The sequence below is a fragment of the Denticeps clupeoides genome, chromosome 15 (genome assembly GCF_900700375.1).
Source record: "Denticeps clupeoides chromosome 15, fDenClu1.1, whole genome shotgun sequence".
Taxonomy (NCBI): domain Eukaryota; kingdom Metazoa; phylum Chordata; class Actinopteri; order Clupeiformes; family Denticipitidae; genus Denticeps; species Denticeps clupeoides.
In genome coordinates, this window is record NC_041721.1 from 3,357,712 (window position 1) to 3,369,706 (window position 11,995).

At 46.6% G+C, this 11,995-nt stretch overlaps 2 protein-coding genes across 2 annotated transcripts; both read left to right on the plus strand.

Moving 5' to 3' along the window:
* The first annotated feature begins 364 nt into the window (after nt 1-364).
* Nucleotides 365-2,958, plus strand: mrpl42 (mitochondrial ribosomal protein L42). Its single transcript, XM_028953993.1, has 5 exons — nt 365-730; nt 824-887; nt 1,004-1,088; nt 2,287-2,450; nt 2,808-2,958. Exons 1-5 carry the CDS (start codon nt 403-405, stop codon nt 2,851-2,853), a joined length of 687 nt encoding a protein of 228 aa, XP_028809826.1. The 5' UTR covers nt 365-402; the 3' UTR covers nt 2,854-2,958.
* Nucleotides 2,959-3,070: 112 nt separating this feature from the next.
* On the plus strand, nt 3,071-7,746 carry ube2nb (ubiquitin-conjugating enzyme E2Nb). Its single transcript, XM_028953998.1, has 4 exons — nt 3,071-3,204; nt 5,696-5,942; nt 6,054-6,194; nt 7,515-7,746. The coding sequence occupies exons 1-4, from the start codon at nt 3,175-3,177 to the stop codon at nt 7,559-7,561; spliced, it is 465 nt and encodes a 154-aa protein (XP_028809831.1). The 5' UTR covers nt 3,071-3,174; the 3' UTR covers nt 7,562-7,746.
* Nucleotides 7,747-11,995: the final 4,249 nt, after the last annotated feature.

Below are 11,995 nucleotides of genomic sequence, written 5' to 3' on the forward strand. Positions count from 1 at the left end.
ATTCGAACCCTCTTGTACGACGGTTGTCTGCCTCAGATAGAGGATATTTAGTTGTGCAGTACTCGTTATAAATTTTACTGTTACCGCAACAGTCACACGTTCGTGCACACGTGTACTTCGTGATGCTATTAAGTATTAATTTGTCTGCATGTTCAATGTGTGTGTACGGCAAATAGTGGTGTCCTAGCGGGACCGAAATCAGAAGGTTGCCGGTTCGAATCCCGATCCGCTGAGGTGCCACTGAGAAAAGCCACCGTCCCCCGGGCGCCTGTCACGGCTGCCCACTGCTCACCAAGGGCGATGGTTAAATGCAGAGGACAAATTTCACTGTGTCCACCGTGTGCTGTGCTGCTGTGTAGCACAAGTGACAATCACTTCACACGTTATCGATAATGCGGCGTGATGGGGAAAGGGCCCGAAATCGCCAGGAGGAGGCGCTCATTGCGAGCGTCTTTGCTAAATACTTCTTGTCGTCGTTTTTGTCTTCGTGGTACACGTTGCAGTGCTGTCCCCGTCGCAACAACAGGACACAACTTGGTCGACGTCTTCATAAAGTGGCATTTAATTGATTACCACCAGAACGGAACGAATCCGGCCGTGGCGTCGGTCCTCGCACGGAACCTTTTGACTGTGACGCCGGTGCGCCGAGGGCGCAACATGGCAACGCTGGGTCAAATAAATCGGATGTTTTGCCGGTTTTCACGCTGTGCCAGGTCGGCGTGCACGAAAGGTACGTTGCTTAAATCTTACTTAAAAAACGACCGGACTGTTTCCCGTTTTTCATCACTGTTACGTTTTAAAATATTCTTTTTCTTTTCTGCAGAAGTCCGCTTCGCACCTAAGCATCCCAAGTCGACGTTTCAAGGCCTCGCTATTGATCACGACTGGTAGGGCCCACCTGTCGATTTATTGATTTAGCTCTGCGATTTTAATTCAGAAATTAGAAGTTTTGTGCGAGCGTGACTTCCAAGCGTGTTTGTTTTGCTCTTTTCCCCGTCTTCAGTAAAGTGGAGGTCGGCGTGACGTCCGATGGCGCGACTGTGGTGTGTTATCACCCCGCAGCAGACGTGCCGTACGAGATGACGCAGGTACGGTGAACGGGTTTATGGTTTAAAACCGCCGCTGGTCTCACGACTCGATTCGATCGCGATTATCATGTCGATGTATCGCGATGAATCCCGCAAATTTTCTACAGGGCCACTTGGCGTTTTCAAATACAAGAGTTAAGGTCTGATACGCATGTGTGGACTCTTTGATTTGGTACAATGAGCAGAGAAACTGTCGCTGTTCAGTCCACGTAACAGTCGCATATACTGGTAGTTCTCCTTTAAATGCATATGGCCCTGTTGGTGGTCTGCCCCGGTCCACCAAGCAGAGGAACCGAGCAGAAAGCAGTAATGCTTGGTACATGTAATGTCCCCATCAGATGTACAATACAGGCCAAAAGTTTGGACACACCTTCTCATTCTATTGCGTTTTCTTTATTTTCATGACCATTTACGTTGGTAGATTCTCACTGAAGGCATCAAAACTATGAATGAACACATGTGGAGTTCTGTACTTAACAAAAAGTGGAGACCTGGCCTCCACAGTCACCGGACCTGAACCCAATCCAGATGGTTTGGGGTGAGCTGGACCAACAAGTGCTAAACACCTCTGGGAACTCCTTCAAGACTGTTGGAGAAGCATTTCAGGTGACGACATCTTGAAGCTCATCGAGAGAATGCCAAAAGTGTGCAAAGCAGTAATCAGAGCAAAGAAACTAGAATATGAAACATATTTTCACTTATTTCACCTTTTTTTGTTAAGTACAGAACTCCACATGTGTTCATTCATAGTTTTGATGCCTTCAGTGAGAATCTACCAACGTAAATGATCATGAAAATAAAGAAAACACATTGAATGGGTGGTAGTAGCCTAGTGGGGTAACACACTCGCCTGTGAACCAGAAAACCCAGGTTCAAATCCCACTTACTACTATTGCGTCCCTGAGCAAGACACTTAACCCTGAGTGTCTCCAGGGGGGGGGCTGTCCCTGTAACTACTGTCCCTGTAACTAAGTCGCTCTGGATAAGGGCATCTGATAAATGCTGTAAATGTAAATGAAGGAGAATGTGTGTACAAACTTTTGGCCTGTACTGTATATGATGAGTGTAAGCATTTTTTTTTCCATGAAATTTTGCCTGTACATCCCAAATGCTGTTAACTAAATTTTTTTTATTTTAATAGTCTTTGACTAATAGTCTTTTTTTTTTTTTAGTTATAATTATTATTATTTCCCCTCAGCCAATTCCCCGACCAGACCCCATAACCAGCCCACCAGAGACACACGATCAGGTTTTGAAAGCTCGCCTTAACAAAGGCGTCCTACAAGACAAACAAGCTCCGACTATTGAGGAGCTCAGTAACATGTTCTACACCACCAAGCATCGGTGGTACCCTGTTGGACAGTGAGTATATAAGTAAAGAATTACAAAAACTTACAAATTTCAATTAAACAAAACATAGAAAGAGAGTTATGAACGGGCTGCACGAGAGCTGCATAAGAACACCGTATCAGAGCCACCTCACACTGGGTTCAAAGCCAGGGTGTAAAAGTGAGTTTTTAAATCACTACCTGACCTTTGATGGCCACTGAAATTTGTTTAATGAATTATCATTTTACCATCAATATTATCAACTAAAACCAGCCAAAAATCTGACTTCATAAGCATGGCATGCCTTAGATCACTGTGCACTCGTTCTGAAAATGACTGATTCCCATTTTACCGGCAACGTGTCCAAGTCTTCGTTTCCTCTTTCCTAAGGTACCACATGAGGCGCAGAAAGAAAAATCCACCCAAGGACAGATAGAAAACAGCTCAATTTCTGTGTAGAATTGTTCTTTTTTTTGTTGGCTGCTTTGTGACCGATAATTCTGTCAAGGAGTAAAAAAAATATTAAAAAGTTTACCTCAGATCTCTGTGTTTATTTGTGATTTGGTCTCTGTTTGTATTACTTTTTTTATTCAAACGAAACCATAACCATAAAAACAAACGAATGCCCAGTGACAAAAACAACATTTCCCGAAATGCACTTCGCGCCTGTGACGCCCCACCCCAGAAGATCAGTGCGCCTGCGCCGTTTGACCGAACGCAGGGAACGGGTCTGCTGTACAAAGCGCTTTAAGACAAGATGGCAGGGTTGCCGCGTAGGATCATCAAGGTAAAGATTCGCCGCCGCCCTCGTCGCCGTCGCCGGCCGGCTCTGCCCGCTGGGCGACGAAGACGCGCCGGGAGCCTCCGCATAGGCGTTAGCCTGCTGTCGCACTTCCGTTTCGCCGTGAAACAGGTTCATTCTGCCCCTGCGCCCCGAAAACATGGCGCTGCGGCGCGTCCCCGGTCTGCGCCAGCGTGGTGGCCGCGGCCGGGACTTTGTGGGCACAAGTGAGCCGTGTGGCGTCCGCCGCCTGGCCCTCCGCGTCCTTTGTTTGCGGCGATATAAACGCCCCCCGGCGCGTACGCGTTTTCGTGTAGAGGCGCGGTGAATTAGGCGTCGGCGTCCCGCTCCAGCTTCGCGTTTTTATTTTTTATTTAAAATAAAAAAAACTGGTGCCGTAAACGTGACTCTTCTCCGCCGTGGGCCCTGGCGCGCAGGGGCGGATTCAAATGAATGAAATGCAGCCTTTTGCCATCTTATAAAAAAAAACTCATGTGTGTGCGTGCGGTTGTTTTTATCCCAAAACGCTGTCCGGTGTTAATGGCTTGCTGTCGGCGTCTTTTATTTGTCATGTGTGGTCGCATTTGCGCGTCAGTTTGTCCCAGGTCGTAACCGTTCAAAAACACGTGAGGAATGCGGCCAGGTCTGTTATGTACGGTGAACGCGATTGGTGGATTTATTTTCACCTCGGCCGGTTTTTCTGAATTATAAGCAGGGAAACCACCTTGTAGTCATTCTATGGGAGATTCCGTCAGTATTTATTTCTTTGGATCTATTATTATTACAAAAGTGTGTGTATGATATAATATATATGAGCAGATTAAAGGTACAATGCGTTGCTTTTGGCCCGCTGTTAAATTGTAGTGCTGCGTCTCCTCCACTAGAGGGCAGAGTTAAAGGTTTCACATTGTTCATCACCTGTTAAAGGTAATACTTAAAATCCACATTCTCGTTCTTTTGTGGACGCATGGGTGGGACACTCGGGGCGTATTCTTGCTCTCTCGAAACTCTTCTTCTTTTTCAGTCAATTTATTTGCTTCGAGGTTTCAGCAGCTGTTCTTCACATATAAATGTCAAACTTTTTTAAATGCACTTTTGTACTTCCGCCACCTTTTTGTAAAAACCTGGTGTGCCTATATCGTCTTTTTTAAGATAAACTGTGGGCGGTGGTGGCCCAGCGGTTAAGGAAGCGGCCTCGTAATCGAAAGGTTGCCGATTCGAATATGAAACACCGTCCCCACACACTCCTCCCCGGGCGCCTGTCATGGCTGCCCACTGTTCACCAAGGATGATGGTTAAAAGCAGAGAAGCAATTAAAAAAAAAATGAAGATGAAGGCATGCAAGCTGGTGTTGTGGTACTGTAGCAATGCATCTGAGCTCTTATTGTGAACCTCGTGATGGAACTGTACTTGATACATGACCGATGCTGTACATCATGTACTAAATATTGATACAGCAATATGTATTGATATTTTTTGTGGTGATATTGTATCGATACGGCCGACATCAATATTTTTGTATACAAATTTCAGTGTTTTTTTCAGTGAGTTTTTCCGTTTTGGCTGAATTATTAATATAATGTGATCCACACAGATTGTACACGGCATCGAGCTCCGTTTGACATTTTCAATGAGCTGCGGTATCGCGATATAAACGTGTCGTATCATGAGATCCTTGCCAGTACAAAACCACCCCTGTCACGTGCAGAGAAGAAACAGCCGACGACTTGCTTTTGCACAGCGGTATTTCATGCACCGCGTGAGGCGCTGCTGGCTGCTTAACATAAGGTCAGAAACATTTTTATTCACACACTTGGGGTGTGAATAAAAATAGGTCATCTCCCACATTCTACCTGGGTAACTGATTTTCTGTTTCAGAGTGAAGTGATTGTCACTTGTGATGCACAGCAGCACAGCACATGGTGCACAGAGTGAAATTTGTCCTCTGCTTTTAACCGTCACCCTGAGTGAGCAGTGGGCGGCCATGACAGGCGCCCGGGGAGCAGTGTGTGGGGACGGTGCTTTGCTCAGTGGCGCCTTGGCGGATCGGGATTGGAACCGGCAACCTTCTGATTACGGGGCCGCTTCCTTAACCGCTAGGTCACCGCTGCCCCCAGAGAATCGCCTCCCCGTCAGGGAATCGAACCCCGGTCTCCCGCATGACAGGCGGGAATACTCACCACTATACTAACAAGGAGATGGCGCCAGAACAGTCGCGTGAGCTGCTTAATATTGTCCAATAAAGAAGCGATTGTCATTGTGACTAACAGGACACGGTTTCACAATGAAATGCGCTCCCTACGTTTAACTTGTCACATTAATGAGCAGTGGGCAGCCATGACAGGCGCCTGGGGAACTGAACCCTCAACCCTCCGGTTACGAGTGCGCTTCCTCATCCCGCTAGGCCACCGCTGCCCCCATCAACAACCGAGCTGTTGTGCCGCGATTTTTCTGGTCTCACTTGCGCTGTGTTTTCTTTTTGCTGCCGCGTGTGCAGGAAACCCAGCGCCTGCTGGCGGAACCCGTCCCCGGGATCAAAGCCGAGCCGGACGAAGGCAACGCCCGCTACTTCCATGTGGTCATTGCCGGCCCCCAGGACTCGCCCTTCGAAGGGGGCACCTTCAAACTCGAACTCTTTCTGCCCGAGGAGTATCCAATGGCGGCGCCTAAAGTGCGCTTCATGACCAAAATCTATCACCCCAACGTGGACAAGCTGGGGAGAATATGTCTAGACATTTTAAAAGGTGAGGAGGGCCACCTGGACGCCCGCCCTCACTTTTACGACTTGTGCCGTCGGTCGAGTATTTCTGCCTCTCGTGCCTATTTTATTTACTATGTTTTCTCTCCCTCTCTAGATAAGTGGTCTCCAGCCTTGCAGATCCGCACAGTACTTCTATCCATCCAGGCATTACTAAGCGCTCCCAACCCAGACGATCCACTTGCAAACGACGTTGCGGAACAGTGGAAGACCAACGAAGCCCAAGCCATCGAAACAGGTAAAAAAAAACAAAAAAAAAAAAAAACATCTGTGATTTCTCTTTTTTTCAAGCATCTTTACTTGCGTCGTGATTCCATCCAGTTGCGATTATCAGGGCAGTGATGATCAGCGCATCATAATCAACTTTATTACTGGTTAAAACAAGTCGTTGGTTTAGTGCGTTGAAAATCCGCAGTAAATAAATAGATATGTGCGCGCACACAGCCTGACTCAGCAGGAAGGTTCATGTATTCACAAAAAACGGCTCCAGAAAAAGAATTCTTCGTTCGTGTTAATTTGTTAATGAACGCCGTTTAAAGGCTTGTGGAAAATTAATAGGTTGACATCAGTTGCCGTTTAGGTTCTAGATCAAACCGTATTGCATTAATAAAAAAAATCATATTCTGCAGTGTCCGCTGTCATACCTGAAAACTGTGTGTGTGTGTGTGTGTGTGTGTGTGTGTGTGTGTGTGTGTGTGTGTGGTGTGTATATATATATATATATATATATATATATATATATATATTCTTCCAAAAATTTCAAATTTAATTAATTCATTACTTTTTCACAAATCTTTTTATCTTTTATTCCTTCCAGAATCATGCGTACATCTGTAGTTCTTGTTACAGATTACAGATTTTATTTATTTATTTATTTTAATACTCTAATAATCAGTCTCTCCAGGATTTCACGATAAACTTTTGTGAACGTAAAATGCCTGAAGTTGTGGCAACTTTTTATATATATATATATATATATATATATATATATATATATATATATATATATATATATATATATATATATATATATATATATATATATATATATATATATATATATATATTCGTCGCCCCGCCCCAATCTCTGTATAAGGCTGAAAAAAAGTGAAATCTTAATACATAAATTAAAATGATGCCTTTTAATACAGTTTATAGAAATCAGTGCGCTGGTGGCGATAATTATAGTTACATAAATGAATGGCCTGGTACCTATAACGCCTATATTTGTCTAGAATAACAAACATGGACGGGTCTTGTGAGACTCCATCAGGGTGATTTGCCTGGGCTGGTCGCGGTAACGTCTGCAGCTCTCGGTAGAATGAACGTTTTTCAGTTGACGACTCGCCTGTGCTCCACGAGCAGCATTCCTTTCGCACACGCCTGCGTGTTCGGAAACCACGGAGGTGAAACTGCAGGTAGTGCCGCCGATAGGTGATTCGTCGAAATAATTTGCGCCGATTGGCTGTTAATTGCGTTAATCCCGGAGAGACTGGATAGTTAAGATGAGTAAAGTCGCTCAGATCTGTGCCTGCTTCTTCCTCTCTCTGTTTTGCAGCCCGGACATGGACCAGGCTGTACGCTGGAAACAACATTGAAGTTTAAGTAAATACATAAAAAAAAAAAAAGACCATTAGGAGATTGGAACGTGAGCGAATCCCGCTCCCTTTCTGCCAAGATCTACTCCTCCTCTTCATTTGCATTTAAAGGACACTGTTTCAGACAAACGTAAAAATAAAGTACAGAATATATAAAGGAGAAAAAAAAAAAAGCAAAAACAACCAGACAGACTACTGCAGACGTTTTGGTGATGAGTGTTGGCGCAGAGGCGGTCCCGGTCGTTCCCGCGGCGACGACGGGCTACCGCTCCACACCACCACTCTTTGTTGTTGTTGTTGTTGTTGTTGTTTTTGATTCTGTTTCCTCTCAGACAAGCACCGGGAAGCACCGGCCCAACGCCGCCGGGTTCCGAACACCGGGCACAGATCTGCGTTTCCAGGTACTAGAGAAGGGGGGAGGTGCTGCTGCAGAACCAGGCTCCTCGCGTGCCCTGTGTACGGAACCCTGGCCGTGGATGTGCAGATAAGGGGCGGTTGGGAGCATGAGCAGGGTCTTGGAAAGAAGTGTATGTTTAACTTTTTTTTTTTTTTTGCTTTTCTTTTCTTTTTTCCCCTGTCCCCTTCCAACACTCATTTTTGGTTTGTCATAGGCATGTTAATCCAGCCTAGAATGTTTTCCATGACACAGAATGTGAAGCTTTAAAATGGTCAACCTGTAAAGATATCTCTTTGGAGAAAAAAAAAAAAAAAGCAGAGGACTCCATCACATGACTTCATCCTCATCATCGTCATCGTCGGCTATGTGGCTTCTGTACGGCTTGTCTGGGAAACATGAAAGAAAAAATAAACTGTAATTGTTATGTTTTAGTAAAAATTTTTTTTGTTATGTCATTCTGTTTGGGGCGTGTTTTTTTTTCGAGCAGACGGTGGTTAATGATTAACGCTTCACGGTTCTAATGGTTAAGACTGCAAGGGTTCCGAACACAGCGAGTTTTTCAGAGTGTTCTAGTACGACAGTATCTTTAAATGTCGCAAAATGTGTCATTATTGTCGTTTTATCCATGATTTGATTTATTTAATTATTTTAATTTTATTAGCTGTTCTGCCATTTTCAGAAGTCACAGTGAATGTGAAGTGATTGTCGTCATGATGCGCAGAAACGCAGGGGACACACAATGAAATCAGCCATGACAGGCGCCCGGGGAGCAGCGTGCGGGGACCTCAGTGGCACCCTAGCACACCTAAAACTGTTAAATTAGTTTGATGGGGCCAGATAAATGCCAAAAGTACTACTGCTAAAAATACTTAGGGTTTGTCATATGAGTTCACTGAGATTGTAAAACCGAGTTCTCCTCTTATCCACTAGGGGGAGCCAGAGCGACAGTTTCAAACCACGTCGCTAACGCACTTGCCCCTGTCAGTTGAGTGAAAATGAACCCTCTCCAACATCCCCATTAAAACGCGGTTGGCAGTGCTCTATGGACTCCCGAGTAAGATCACCGTGACTCCGGGGTTTTTCGAGCCCGCATCGTCCAAGCCCACCCCACTCAGCCCCCGGCACAAACGCCCGCGAGGGACAAGAGGGCCCTTTGTTCCGCTGCTGGTTGTGCGCGTGGCGTTGTAGAATTTTTATGGCCGTCTCCGAGGCGGTGAGTCACTCAGATCGGAAACGTGGGTGACGATGCCTCGCACGCCTTATCTTGAGGGGTCAAGTACTCATTAACAGGCAGCCTTGTCTGTAGGGCCGCCACTAGGAATTCTGGGCCCAGTTGGCCTACATCCTATTAATGGCTGGTTTTCGATGGGCCCCTGGATTTATTGCCACCTTTGACCCCCTTGGGGACAGCTCTCGGTGCACGACGAGGTAAGTTTCCTAACGCTTCATTGGTTTATTGTCAGTACAACAGTATACACAGTACACCTCCCACATTGTGCAATCATAAAATATATATAATATATAAATATATATATATACACACTACACTAAAACTTAAATACTGTACAGGTTTCTCTACTGGAGAACAGTAGAACCTTTGTGTGCAATGAACAGGACATTACTGGACAACATCATGTAGGCTGCTTCTAAGTGGACATGTTGGATTTTTCAAACAGGACACAAGACGAGACAAACGTGCAAAAAGAGCAGAGATGTGCATGAGGCTGGGAGTGTATTGTTGATCAGTTGATCAGTTTTTTGGTGATGGCAGTGCATCGAGAGCTCTGACTGCTTGTGGGATGGAGGGTTAAATGAGATCTGATGCCAAGCAGCGAGCCACGGTTTCCACGCCGGACCCGCGCGTTTAGAGATCGTAATTCCTTAGACCGTAAAATCAGAGTCGGTGAGTCTGAAATGTAGAACTGGACAGCAGGAGATCAATAACGTGCCTTCTGACATACTTCACGTCAGCAGAAAGACTCTTCGGTGGACTCGGGAACAGTCGATTCGGGGTCAGCGGCTAAAATGGATCTGCTTGAATCAGCCGCTGTCTGTGTTCAGCGCGATTGATTTTATCGACCGAGACCCGCAAAAGCAGGCGGAAGAACGGCGTCAGCGTTTACCGGGCTGTCTGATGTGAAGCCCGTAAAATTTCAGGGCGTGGCCATTTCAGGGCGTCCGCCATGACAACGGCGCGTTGTTGTACACGCTGGCTCAGCCGAGCGGCGGTGTAACTCGGCAGACGTACAGGCCCGTGTCACCGAGGCGATGACGCAAATGGCCGCCCCCCCCCGGGGCTTTTTAACATTTCAGGATCCTGTGGAAGAGCCGGAGCGCTCGCGCCGCGACCTTGACCTTCGACCGACAGCGTCCGATCGGGCGTTCCGCGGGTGCGGCGGAATGTGCGTCGAAGACGTTTCCTCGAGGCTTTCCCGAGACCTTTGACCTCGAGACTGAATCCAGGTCCGCTTTGAGCCAAAGAGGAAGTTCCTGGCGCGTTTTTGAAGGAACCGTACGAGGATAACGCTGTTCGGCGGCGCACACGTGTCCCCGGGCCGTTTAGACAAAACTATTCAACGTATCTGTTCGTAGCAACGTCAAGAAATCTGGAGGCCAAGTCAACGCTTTCCACTCCTCCTCGCGTTCGACTCGTCCTCGTCCAGGGCACATAATCCCGGAATACTGTTTCCATGGAGAGGGAGCAGGTGGTCCACAACAAAGGAACGTGACCTGTTTGCCGAATAACTGTTCCCGAGACCAACTTTTTTGGAACGTACTTGTAGGGTACAAGAGCTTGGCGCTTTCGCACTACCCACTAACACTCGGAACCAGGAGAGCACAAAGTCCCAGGTTCAAACCCCATTGTGTCTGTGATCAACCCTGAGTGTCTCCAGGGGGGGGGACTGTCCCTGTAAATACTGATTGTAAGGCGCTCTGGATAAGGGCGCCTGATAAGCGGCATAAATGGAAACACTGCAGTTCTGCGGGATTTTATCACTGAATATGGCGCGCTTCGCAGGTTCTTATGAAACGCAGCGGGACAGGGCCGAGGGGAACGTCTGCTCCCCCTGTCCTGCCACGCTGGCCGTGATTTATGAATGAGGCGTTGCGTAACCGCTGTCCGGGCTGAGGAGAAATCCGCAGAGTCGTGCAGCCACCCCCCCCACCTCATGGCTCTTGGTGAGAGCTGGATGTCTGAGGAGAGCATCTCATGGTGCAGAATCCAAACCATTGTGGCGGAGGCGAAGGACGGTGCGATTTGTAATTCGAGGTTTCACATGGAAGAGGAGTTCAGACGCAACGTCTTGAAAAGGAAATCTTTTAAATGCAGAACTAGAACTTTCAGGACCTTCCAGGTCCACGCACACAAATACTGCATAATAATGCAGTAAACCTCCCCTTTTTTGGGAGGTTTAATGCAAATGCTGGACACTTTTAGAATTACAAGCAGCAATATCTGCATGGGCCAGCATAAAATATGCATGAACCACCAAGGCCATCAGCATTACGTGGTAAGAAAAAGAGCACAGAGGCATAAAATGCATCGTATGAGCTGTGAAGGCTGTTAAAAAAACAAAAACAAGATAAGAAGATTTTTCAGAATTATTTGTCAGTTCAAACAGAATCTCAACTATCAGAAACTGCCCTTTTTGCAGAGATCCTTCAAGGTGGATGGATTCCATGGGGCACTTCATTAGCTTTCAGCCTGATTGGCTACACTCTGCTCCTCCTCCATCTCAAATTTGCTGCTTTTCAGAATACCCGGGACAACTATAGGGGCGATTTCCTCCTCTGTTGGTGCTTCGGCCAAATCATTTTGCTCTATGGCCTCTAGTACCTGTTCTGGTGTGGGTTCCAGCGCTGCTAGTCATGGACCTCGTCTCTTCAGCACCAGCTGAAGAGACGCGCACGCGGCCGATACGGGCTCCTTCTGTTTTGAAGGACTTTCCCACAATCTGCAAATTACACATCGTCCCCGCCGAGTGTTTACGTCTCCTGGAGGGAGCTTGGCGTGATTACATGCTGCATTGTCCCGTCTGCTGT